The 12855-nt window shown below is 37.1% G+C and overlaps 1 protein-coding gene, 1 long non-coding RNA gene and 1 pseudogene across 5 annotated transcripts in view; all 3 read left to right on the top strand.

Annotated features, from left to right (window-relative positions):
* The window catches only part of LOC107758079 (suppressor of tumorigenicity 14 protein homolog), a 31600-nt gene extending 23525 nt beyond the window's left edge, over positions 1–8075 (top strand). For all 3 annotated transcript variants that reach the window (XM_016575733.1, XM_016575730.1, XM_016575731.1), the window contains exons 15-20: positions 2078–2191; positions 2347–2460; positions 2557–2740; positions 5318–5586; positions 5974–6110; positions 7120–8075. In XM_016575733.1, coding sequence (XP_016431219.1) covers positions 2078–2191; positions 2347–2460; positions 2557–2740; positions 5318–5586; positions 5974–6110; positions 7120–7278 — 977 coding nt within the window. In that variant the 3' untranslated portion in view covers positions 7279–8075. The remainder of the gene's footprint in view (positions 1–2077; positions 2192–2346; positions 2461–2556; positions 2741–5317; positions 5587–5973; positions 6111–7119) is intronic.
* Positions 8076–8906: 831 nt separating this feature from the next.
* Positions 8907–9934, top strand: LOC107758049 (probable ATP-dependent RNA helicase DHX34; annotated as a pseudogene).
* A 231-nt stretch (positions 9935–10165) lies between these two features.
* The window catches only part of LOC107758057 (uncharacterized), a 3687-nt gene continuing 997 nt past the window's right edge, over positions 10166–12855 (top strand). The window contains exons 1-4 of one of the 2 annotated variants that reach the window (XR_001641986.1): positions 10166–10194; positions 10406–10834; positions 11699–11879; positions 11976–12118. This is a non-coding gene — a long non-coding RNA (uncharacterized LOC107758057). Of the gene's footprint in view, positions 10195–10405; positions 10835–11698; positions 11880–11963; positions 12119–12855 lie in introns of both variants that reach the window. The other variant, XR_001641985.1, reaches the window with a different exon arrangement.

The following is a 12855-nucleotide window of genomic DNA, read 5'->3' as shown; positions in this document are numbered from 1 at the left end:
TGTATGTCTGAGGGGAACTTACTGTCTTTAGAAAAGTTTAGATGGTATTTTTTCTTTTCATCTTGCCTCTGTATAATGCATATTAAAGTTCGTAAGTTCAGCGCTGCTTTGTTTACAGTGGAAACCAAGGAAACGCTTTAAGCGCTACCTGCTGGCAGAGAGTGAATCTGCGTCTCATTCTCGTCTGCTGTTTCTGTTTCATGCAGATATTTTTGTATGTATAGTTTCACAAAACTGAAGTCAAACCATTCTGTTTTTGCTTCAAATTTCGAAATTATACAATTTAATTTAGATTAAAAACTGCTCATGTTGCATGTATGCAGCATCTTTGTTTGGATAATGATTATTATTATGTTTAATGATTATTAAACATAATTATATCATTGTTTTGCAGTGGTTGCCTCTAATTTTAAATGGAAAGAGCTCAGACAAAGCTAATTTTGTTTATATGAAGAGATTTCTTTTATTTGTGTTACTTATTTATTTGATTTGGGGCTTGTTTTAAAATTTCAATTTAGTTTTGTTATTTACATTTACATTATATTTAAATTTTGTTATTTAGCAGACACTTTTATCCAAAGCGACTTACAAATGAGGACAATAGAAACAATCAAAACCAACAAAACAAAAGAGCAATAATATACAAGTGCTATATTAGTATATTATTATAGTGTTATATTCCAATTTCACAAAGAAACATGCAGCATTTTGTCCAAGCAATAATAAAAGTACACATTTAATTTATAATTTGTCTTAAATCTCATTTTGTAAAAAAAAAAAAAATCGTGAGTTGAGTGAATCGTTACATCCCTATCAAGCATATAAAATTTGAAATTAGTTAACAATGCCATTATTCTATTTGAGTTCTATTATTTTCTAGAATTACCTGTTTTAATAATGCAGTAATGTTAGTTAACTCTGTAAAGCCTGCAATATGAAATAATAGTTAGATAAAGGCTTTTACAGATCATATACAGAGGTTTACATTAGTTTTATTCAGAAGCACAAAATGAGCAAAATTGCTGATATTTAAACGCCAAAAATGAAATTTTAATATCTTGTCATGTAAATCAATGAGCTCTTTATAGCAGCGTGATCAACTACTTGTGTAAAGTGCTTAGGAAAATCATTTGTCACTCTGTAATAATATGTCTTGATATGATATGATATTTAATATGATATCTATGATATTTAAATGCTTAGTTTTTTATTGTAGGGGGCAAAACATATAATGCGACCGATACAAAACAGTGATGACTGAGGGATAAACATTTCTCAAAAGTCTAATGTAGGCTATCATATTTGATACTCACATTTTAAATGGAATTTTCAAAAAAAAATGCCATATGGATAATCAAGTAAACCTAAGTAGCTTCTATCCAGTAAATGTTCATCTTAAATAACAATATAAAAGTTATTCTTGCATTCTCATTTGCCATTTCCACATAGGAATAGATCTTTTCACAAGTTTTTGTGTGTGTTTTTCCTCCATCGTGGACGTGCTGTGGTGTCACCCCTTCAGTTTTTGTGTGTTTTCTGCATTGTAACTGACATTTTTGACTAATTATGTAACCAAAAAAAAATCTATATTTGTATAGTCTCCCATTGATGTCTATGGGTGATATTTGGGGGGTGGGGGGATAGGGTGTGTGTACGAGCATAATCGTTCTGCATTGTGGAAGGGTTGCCACTTTATTTTCGTGTATTTTGTGATCCGCATTGTGGTGGATTTAGTGATTTTATTTGACAAACTAAAAAGAAAAAGTATCGTTTCCCTATTCATTTTTTATTTTATTTCAGCAAACGTCATTTGGGGTCAAAAAGACCCCGAACAGCACCTAAGGGTTAAAGGAGATGACTTAGAAATGTATTGATCAAATTCAATATATGATGTTATTGTGATTTGGAAATTGCTCTGAAACCGATTCCTCAGGAGGTACCTGAGGACCCAAAGGTTGGCTGTTGACGTGCCAGACAGGAAGACGACTACCAGCTTCTGTCTTCTCTCTTCCTCATTCTCTCCCACTCAAAAACACCTCCTCACCTGGTTTAACATAGTTGCCCTCTTCTCTGGCAGGATGTAAGATTGGAGAATTCAAATGCAAGAACGATCAGTGTGTCTCAGAGAAGCTGAAGTGTGACGGGAATCCTGACTGTAAAGACGGCTCAGATGAAGACGGCTGTACAAGAGGTGATGATATGTTAGATAAAGAGTAATACAAGCCTGTTTATTTATTTTAGTGTTATTTTTGTTGTTTATTGTGTTTGAAAATATTCAGAGAATATATTTCGAAAGCAGTTTCCTTCTCTACATTCTTTCTCATTGCTTGTCATTCTGTCTTACAGATATTTGTAAAGCCTCAACGTTTGCATGCAATAATGGCAAATGTATCACAAAACAGAACCCTATGTGCGATGGACAAGATGACTGTGGTGACAACTCGGATGAATCCAGCTGCGGTGTGTGGCATCTACTTCCTCACATCTATTCTTCAACACATATTCTGCATTGTTTAATCTTGATCTGTGTTCTCTCGCTCTTTCCTTCTCCTCTAGACTGTGGTAAGAAGGCTTACACAAATTCTCGAATTGTGGGTGGGCAGGAAGCAGATATGGGCGAGTTCCCATGGCAGGTCAGCCTGCACGTTAAAAACACAGCACATGTTTGCGGTGCATCAATCATCAGTGACCTATGGCTTGTGACGGCAGCCCACTGCGTTCAAGACGATGTCAAAATCAAGTAAATGTTCTGTTTGTTTCTTTTTTGTTTCTTTAATCTATAACTTTCACTTGAGAAACTACACCATTAACTAAACATTTCTGGCCTCAAAAACCACTTGGACACTTACACTACAGGTCAAAAGTTTGGAATAATTAGGATTTTTTTTATGTTTATGAAAGAAGTCACCAAGGCTACGTTTTTTTAAATTATAAATACAGTAAAATGTTATGAAAAATTTAAAGGGGTCATATGATGCTATTTTAAAGATCATTATTTTGTGTATTTGGTGTAACAGAATATGTTGACATGCTTTAATGTTCAAAAAACACATTATTTTTCAAATACTGTACATTATTGTAGGTCCTCTATGCCCCGCCTCTCTCAAACACGTAGTTTTCAACAAAGCCCCCTCCTTTGACAAGCGCAGTCTGCTCTGATTGGCCAACTGACCCAGTGCATTGTGATTGGCCGAACACCACAAGCACACGTCGTAAATGTAACGCCCCTTACCATAATCGCAAGCTTCATCTTTCAAAATAAATGTAGACAGAGCCCGAAAGGGGAACAGAGTCGCGTGACAGACACAGTGATGAAGCTGGTATGTGTTTGCAGTACACAAGCCACGGTTAAGACAGCTGACTCCACTCTGATGTGCCCCTGTCTCTCTCTCTCTCTCTCTCACACACACACACACACACACACACACACAAAACGCGTTACTCAGCGCTGCACAAAACTCCGCATTTGAACAGTCAATAGCAAATACTTAAACTAATAACAAAACAGTAGCTGATTCAGAAGCGCCAGATTGTCATAGCAAAGTCAGAATTACCTCCTCTCCTAGGTTCACGAAACGGCAACAACAATACTACAGCGAGAATAAAAGTTACGCCTTCTTTCTTTGCTTGAACATTTGGGCGGTGTTATGCAAATCTTCCCAGATCGTGACGTAGGTATGTGGGGGCGTGTTAGAACGAGCCATTTTAGGTAGGCGTGGTTGACTCTTAACGTTTATAAAGAATATCTCTTTGGATTTGAGACTTTAGTCTTTGCAACTTTACAGATCTTCTTTATGCACCAAGAGCTTGTAACACTCCAAAGAGAAAGGAAAACTTGAAATCGCATCATATGACCCCTTTAAATAACTTAACTATTTGAATATATTTTAAAATGTCATTTATTGCTGTGATCAAAGCTGAATTTTTAGCATCATACCTACAGTCTTCAATGATTTTTCAGAAGTCATCTGTTATTAATGGTGCTCAGTTAATAATTGTTCTTTTTATTGTCAATGTTGAAAACAGTTGTTGGTGCTTTTTTTGTTTTTTTTTTTAAACAGTACTTTATTCAGAATTCTTTAAGTGACTTGAAAGTTCAATGAACAACATTTATTTGAAATAGAAATCTTATGAATGTCTTTACTGTCTCTTTATCAATTTAATGTGTCCTTGCTGAATAAAAATATTACTCTCTCTCTTTTTTAATCTTTAAATCTTACCCCAAATGTTTGAATGGTGGTATATCATGATTTCCACAAAATTGTTAAGCAACAAAAACTGTTTTTAACATTGATAATAATGAGAAAAGTTTCTTGAGCAGCAAATCAACATATTAGAATGATTTCTGACACCGAAAACTCAGTTTTGCCATCACGGGAATAAATTACAAAAATATTCAAAAAGAATAAATTTTATTAACATGTTATTTTAAATGGTACAAATATTTCACAATTGTATTGTTTTTACTGTATTTTCCTTCAAATAAATGTAGCCTTGGTGAGCAGAAGAGTTGTCTTTAGAAATGATCATCTAAAAAGTGAATGTCTTTGTATTAAATAGCTAAAGTTCTGAGAAGTTCTAGTATCTTGGTTTGGTATGTTGCCACTTGGATTGAAAAAAAAGACCATGTATATTAAAGCTACGCTATGTAACTTTTGGCCATCTAGCTGTTAAAAAATATGCATGCGTCTTGTTTTGTTTGTGGTTCAACACACTGCTATACACAGTCATCTTATCGGAGCAGAAATAAAAAAAAAAAAGTTATATAGTGTAGCTGTAATATAATCAGTACGCTCTTAAACTTATATGTGACCCTGGAGCACAAAAGCAGTCTTAAGTCGCTGGGGTATATTTGTAGCAATAGCCAACAATACATTGTATGGGTCAAAATTATAGATTTTTCTTTTATGCCAAAAATCATTAGGATATTAAGTAAAGATCATGTTCCATGAAGATATTTTGTAAATTTCCTACCGTAAATATATTAAAACTTAATTTTTGATTAGTAATATGCATTGCTAAGAACTTCATTTGGACAACTTTAAAGGTAATTTTTTCAATATTTTGATTTTTTTGCACCCTCAGATTCCAGAATAGTTGTATCTCGAACAAATATTGTCCTATCCTAACAAACCATACATCAATGGAAAGCTTATATATTCAGCTTTCAGATGATGTATAAATCTTAATTTTGAAACACTTAAGACTGGTTTTGTGGTCCAGGGTCACATATCGATCAGTTACATTGGTTTTCTTACTCAAGACATTTAGGATGGCAGAGAAAACATTCATGTCTGTACGTCTGATGAATTCACAGATATGCTCAGGCAGGAACATGGGAAGCATACTTGGGTCTCCACAGACAAACAGAGAAACAGAAGGCAACAAAGAGATTCCTAAAACAAATCATTCCTCACAAGAACTACAACTCCCACACCTATGACAATGACATCGCTCTGATGGAGCTGGACTCACCCGTGACCTTCAGTGCGACCATTCGACCCATTTGCTTGCCCACTGCCACTGACGTCTTCCCCACTGGTGAAACAGTCACTATCAGCGGCTGGGGTGCCACCAGAGAAGGGGGTCAGTAAAAGAGCTACACAATGATGCTTTATACCTTTCACAAAGCCTGACATCTTTCAGCCCGAGATCAAACATTCTTATCAGTTACACTTTACAATAACGTTCCATTTGTTAACATTAGTTAACTGCATTAGTTAACATGAACCAACAATGAAAAATACTTCTAAAGCATTTATTAATCTTCATGTTATTAGTTAGTTGATTTTGACATTTACTAATACACTATAAAAACAAAAGGTTGTATATTATTTATTAGACTTGAGTGAACTTGAACTAGCAATGAATAGTTGTATTCTTACTAATTAATGTTAACAAAGATTTAGAAATATTGTAACTAAAACCATTCAGTAACTTGGTGTTTGGTGTGTGTGTGTGTGTGTGTTTCAGGCGCTGGAGCACCTGTGCTGCAGAAAGCGAATGTTCGCATCATCAACGGCACGGTGTGTGACGAACTAATGAATGGACAGATCACATCTCGCATGACGTGTGCTGGCGTTCTGTCAGGAGGAGTGGATGCTTGCCAGGTGGGTTTCATACGCCGCTTAAAAGTCTATTGATCACTGGAGCAGAAGCACACTTTTAAGTGCTTTAAACATACAAGTGCTCATGATTTTTCCTTTCAAAGCATGTATATTTTTATTTCGGTTTATTTCATTGTTTGGTTTAGTGATCAGTATTAGAGAATTTACAACAGCTTCGAACGCGGCTCAACCAATCAGAATCAAGGACCGGAACTATCCGTTTTATAATTATTTATTTATTTATTACAATATCAGTTTTGGTCGACATATTCACTTGTTAATGCTAATCTTCCCTATTTTTAGATTTAGATCTCTTTTGCCATGCTCTCTTAAGGTTGATCTTTAAAATCACTTGTATTTTAATAACACTGTTGAATGTAATGTGCATGATAGTGATGCAATGCCAAAATTCAATTGAGGCATTTTAAAATATGTTTGTGTTTTACTTTATACTTTTATTTTTTCAAGTAGTATTGAATTTAAAATGGGCCATTTATCGGTTATCATACAATATACAGATTATTATTGTTGTTGTAATTATATTTAATTAATTTTGGTATGAACTAGAATGTTAATATCAGTCCACTCATGTAGCATTTCAAATGATTGATATATGTTGTTATGGTTTAATGTTTAGTTAATTTCTAAAAAATAATATTGACGTTTAATATCAGCCATTTATGGTTTATTCATCATAAAATAACAATTATCTGCTTTTTGGTATCAGTCAGAATTTTAATATTCCTAATTTAATTGCCATTTTATTTAACCGTTTCTCTTTATTTTTCTTTGTTCGCTCACATGTTAGTATCCTCCAATGCGCACACGCACTAGTCTAGACTTCACGTAATGTATGCGTGCGCTCTGTAGGGATGTTTTGAATGGTTTTTGCAAAATACTCGATAATGTCAAATCGCACATCGTTAAAACAACAATTACGATATTATCGCAGACGATATATATCGCACACCCCTAATCCTCCATCTAAATAACACCCTTTTTCTTTCCTCAGGGTGATTCTGGCGGTCCTATGTCTTTTTTAACAAATGATCGTATGTTCCTGGCGGGAGTGGTGAGCTGGGGTGACGGTTGTGCTCGCAGAAACAAGCCAGGCATCTACACAAACGTGCCAAAATTCAGGGCCTGGATCAAGGAGAAGACAGGAGTATAAGTTGCTCATAGATTTTATGAACGGTTTTGTTTTCTCAGGTTGCAAACGTTTTAATAACATACGTGGAATAACCCAGCATAGCCTGGCTGAAGAGTGGGATGGACTTTTGACCTGTTTTTGTCTAACAATTGTTTTATACATTTGTATATTTTAAGAGGAGAGCGGTTTGAGGGTTTTATTCTGTCTAAAGATATGTAAATAAATGTCTTATTTTCTCCTTTTAACGGTTTTGTGGTTTTTAGTGACTACATTCTTAAAGTGAAGCTTTTATTTTTTGAATGTGAATGATTTAGCTTTGTTTTCTTTGGTTCAAGGAGTGTGTATTTCTAGTGTCACACTCGCATGCTTGAATGTGAACATCTTAAATCTTTTCATGACTTTTGTGCAAAATGTATGTATGTAATGTGATTTTAAAGTTTGAGTTACACATGGAAACACTTGAAAAGAAGTCGAGAGTCTGGAGTGCTTTAAATTTGATTCAGGGATCACATTTAACACAAAAAAATAAATTTAGAAACAAAAAAACATGTTTCATTCACAATTTAGCAACCTTTTACAAATAAATGTGTATCTGATTAATACAGTGTGAAATTTGTATAATGCTTACCAAAAGAGTGCAACAAATCGATTCTAGAAGTACAAATTTCATTCATTTTCTGCCTATAGGAGATTGTTTGAAAACTTCAAATACAGACTTACAGTGATTTCAGACGTTGTCAATCAATAATATACCCAGTTTGTTATTTCATTGTTAATAGTGTTGAACAATGCAGTTGGTCAAGAATTACACACCTGTGAATGGACAATTATTTTGTAACTTTTTCTTCATTTTTAAAAAAATCATTATTCCTTGAACTTCCAAAACTCCTGTGGTATGTGAGGTGATTGTTTTATTTTGTACAAAAGCAATCTTCTTTACAGACTTTCCGTTACTGTGAGGTCAAAAACTGTATATTTTTATATAAAAAAAATTAAAAAGCTTGTTTCATATCGTTTTTACTGGACACTGCTGAAAAAATAGATAAATATACTAGTGCAAGAGTGATGCAGGCTTCTTTGCACTCCACAAACTTTTTTCATCCACGTGTTGTTTTGTATTTCAATACACAGAATATCTGAACTTTTGCTGTAGTAAGGATTATGTATTGACCATAGACTGTATAAAAACATGGACGTAGTGTCCGTAACGTCACCCGTAGGTTCCTGAAGAGGTTTTTGAAGCGTCACCGCGCATCACTCCCGGATAATCGAAAATGGGGGAGCTGGTTGCTGAAACCACGCCCACCTAGCTCGGTGGTGGTGACAGCAGCGGCAATCCACCTGTCACTCAAGTGGCCACGCCCTTAATTATGCAGAACTTTAAGGCTTAATATAATTTAAACGGATGACTTATAAAAAAATTCACCCCCCTCACAGTTGTCATGAAGGGCAAAATTAGCTATATAAACCAAAATCATTTTTTGAACCAGGCTGTAAACATGTTTTTTTCTGCTGTAAAGTTGGGCATTTTAACATGGGGAGTCTATGGGATTGACTCCCTTTTGCAGCCAGCCTCTAGCGGCCAATCGATGAATTACAGTTTAAGTCACTTCCTTTGTTGGCATCACGAGAGAAAGCGGGAGGTTGCCGCTTGGTATTGACACGCGCGGTATCCGGACTGTAAACACAGACGGACCAGAAACGATCCCAAGTTAACGCTCCGGTATTGCACCTTTTCAAGAAGCGTAAATATGACAAAAATGTAGCCATCAAATGTGCTTTACAATACCTGAGAAACGTCCACTATAAATATTAACAATGGTAATGTGAAATTAATTTGAAATTGGACAGTTGTGCGTTGTAAACCCGGAAGTAATTGAAAGTTTAGTTTACACTAACTTCATGCCTGTGAATCGCACTGTCTCTGGTTAAAGATGTCCCATGAGCGAGAGGAGAGTCGGAGCTGGGACTGGGACGGTCCTCGGTGTCGAGCCCAGCTGGACGAGGTGTTTTTCCTCCAGCATGACTACATCCAGACGGCCGGCGCCGAGCACAAGGAGTTCTGGAGCTTTTTTGAGCGTTTCCAGAGATTCAAAGCCAAGAGAGAGAGATGTCAGCCGCCAAATCCAGCAGACGAGAATCACACGAGGGGAAAGCCAGGAAGAAGTCTGAGTCTGTGGATCTGGGGCTTCCGAAGGACTATGATGCCAGGTACAGGATCAACATCTCAGTGCGCTCCAAAGACATAGAGGAGCGCCTGGGAGGATCTGAGCACAAGAGGCGCAGGGGCCCCTCTGGTCCTGGCAGGCAGGAGATCACAGAGTCTTGCCCTCTTCCATTTCCTAGACTTCAACCAGAAGCAGACCCAGACAGCAACGGGTGTCGGCCCAGATCCGACCCGCATGGATTTCACGCAGGCCAGATGTGGGCCGGATCTGGGCCAACACTATGTTGCTGTCTGGGGAGCTTCAACAAGCTTTCCAAGTTGAGAAAGGAGCAGAAGAGCCTCCCTATCTTCCAGTACCGGGACAGGATAGTGGAGCTGGTGGCTGGAGACACGGGGTGTGGGAAGTCCACACAGGTGCCCCAGTATCTGCTGGCATCAGGGTTCAACCACAGCCTGTACTCAACCTCGCCGCATTGCCTGCATCTCACTGGCCAAGAGAGTCAGCTTTGAGAGCCTCAACCAGTACGGCTCCAAGGTACAAAGATCTTTACCATTTAGTACATTATTTTCACATTATTTAATATTTGCATTTCATTACATTACATTTTACATTTACATTTAGTCATTTAGCAGACGCTTTTATCCAAAGCGACTTACAAATGAGGACAATGGAAGCAATCAAAATCAACAAAAGAGCAATAATATGCAAGTCTCAGTTAGCTTAACGCAGTACACGTAGCAAGGTGGAGTGCGCTTTGTGGTCGATTCAGGTACCTGTTGTTATTTATTATTATTTTCCTAGTTTCTATATATATTTTAAATATTTTATCATTTTAAAGTTTTTAAAAAATATATATATTAAATATATTTTATTTAAAATTTTAAGATTTTATAAGAGCCTGCTACCAACTTTTATATCATCGTCCTTCCCAAAAATGTCTGTTTTCTTCATGTTGAAACATCACTGATGTTTCTCAATAGGAAAGGTGAAAGAGATGATTTTTGATCCAAAGGCCAAGATGCAGAGGCTGCAGGAGTTCTGGATCAGCAGGGCCAGTTCTGGACAGAGGAAGGGACGAGCAGGCAGAACTGGACCGGGAGTCTGTAACTGACTCTACTCTGAATCTGATTATGATGCTTTCGCCCCATATCCTGTTCCTGAGATCCACAGGGTGGCACTAGACTCCCTCATCCTACAGGTGCCCTCTCACATTTGCGAAAACAAATCTTTGGTTTCATGAAAATTATATAAAAAAAGCTCCACCAGCTGAAGCGAGACCATGAGCTCCAGGAGAACACCAAGAGGAAAGTTCTGTGCCTGGAGGGAGACGCCTGTCTGGGTCTGACGATGAGGGAGCAGGATCGAGCAAGAAGAGAAGAGATGATGCTGAACAGACTGTGGACATACAGGTGCCTCAGCTGATTTAGATTTTATAGCATGAAAAGGAAAGAGAGAGCTAATCTAGATTCAACAGTTTACTGTATTCAGTTCTTAAAGAGACAGTCCACCCAAAAATGAACATTCCGTCATCATTTACTCACCCTCAAACATGTGTACTTTCTTTCTTCTTTGGAACATAAAAAAAGATATTTCGAAGAATGTTGGTAACTAAACAGTTTTGGTTCTCATTGACTTCCATTGAATGGAAAAAGAATAAAATGTCAATGGAAACCAAAACTATTTGAACAACATGAGGTTTGATATGAGGGTGTTTATTTTTGAGTTAACTATCCCTTCAGTTTAATATACAATAATGTTGAAAATGTAGTGAGTAAGATTTCTTAATTTTTTTAAGGAATTAATTATTTTACTCAACGAGGATGCATTAAATTGGTCAAAGTGTTGGTCAAAATACTACAAATTTTATTTTATATAAATTCTGTTCTTTTGAACTTTCTGTTCATCAGAGAATCCTGTAAAAATGTATCGTGATTTCCACATATGATGAAATGAAAATGAGACCAATCGGACCAATCACCGCAGATTAGCGTTACGCAAATGAGGGATTTGGAAAAATTAATCGTTGAGCGAATCGTTTGGGAGTCGTTGAGCAAGTAAGGTAAAAATAAATGCATATTATAAGACAATGAAAGTGTTTTTTGACCTTGCATGCATGTCAACCTGTTGTTGGGGACTCCCAAAACCAAAATATGAACCTTTCATTACCCATAATAGGGGCACTTTAAGAACTGTTTTCATAACTGTTTCCCTGAACTGTTTTCTGGTACTATCAATCTTGATCAAACGCTCATGATAATGACTTTCTCTCATAGGTTAGTTACAGTCCGAGGCGTCTGACAGCGCTGCAGTCTCAGAACCTGTACATCGGACCGCAACTGGATCCCGATCTGTATTCCGCTTCGGCTGTCGGCTCTGTTTCCTGGCATGAAAGCCAAACCAGATCCCATTAAAGGCCTGCATTTGTGCAGCTAATTTACCTACAACTGTCTGTGTGTAAGTGCTCTTCCTCAAACAGGATGTGCTTAAAAGCCCTTTCTTACAGTGCTCTAATAGCACCACTTCCTATGTTTTTTAAAGCATGTTGTGTAGGACTCTTAAGGACCTGTACAGTGAATGTTTACGCACTTTTTGGAGCTGCCCTCACTGTGACCTTTACATGCCCCTGACGCCTTTGGAGCGCATGCAACACGAGGCCACCTGCAGGCCGCCGGAGGAACAGCAGCCTGAGGAAGGTGAGCGGCAGGAAGCAGGATTGTAAAGGCTCAGAATGTGCTTGGATGTCTTACTATAGAGCAGTGAAGTGATGTACTTTTGTAGGCCAGCCTGGAAGTTAGTGTCACCGTGGTTCCCTCAACAAAAACCCAATATGATTATTTCCATGAACACAGCCTAAATATAGTCGCCAGAAGTAAAAACTTAAATAGGCTGTAAATAAACTACACCACGGTCACATGACTTCAACGTCACCACCATTAAGCATCCAAATCTTTTTAGTCTTTATTTAAAAAAACATTTTCTCTGAAGAATAGTTTGCAAAACCATGATTATAAACACAGTGAGGCTGTGAAAGTGAATTGAGTAGTCCTGACAACCTCTGTAGTCCCATTTAGACTTGTTAGTAACTCCCTTTTTCAAGACAAGTAAAAGATTTGATTTTACTGATGTATTTTATGCCATAGAATAGAGCATTAAAATACGCAAAGAAAGAAGGCGTAACTTTGATTCTCGCTGTAGTATTGTTGCCGCCGCCGCCATGTCGCGAAGACGCTGTGTTTCGTTGTGGTTCGCTTGAGGTATTCGGCCAATCACAACGCACTGAATAGCTGACCAATCAGAGCACACCTCGCTTTTCGGACCGATGAGCTTTGTAAAAATCGACGTGTTTCAGAAAGGCGGGGCATAGAGGAGCAACAATAATGTACAGTATGTGGAAAATAATGTGTTTTTTTAACCTTAAACCGCATAAACA

The sequence above is a fragment of the Sinocyclocheilus rhinocerous genome, unplaced genomic scaffold, assembly GCF_001515625.1.
Source record: "Sinocyclocheilus rhinocerous isolate Xijiao unplaced genomic scaffold, SAMN03320098_v1.1 scaffold82, whole genome shotgun sequence".
Classification (NCBI taxonomy): Eukaryota; Metazoa; Chordata; class Actinopteri; order Cypriniformes; family Cyprinidae; genus Sinocyclocheilus; species Sinocyclocheilus rhinocerous.
The sequence above is the reverse complement of the archived record's forward strand: the minus strand, read 5'-3'. Positions and strand labels throughout refer to the sequence as shown.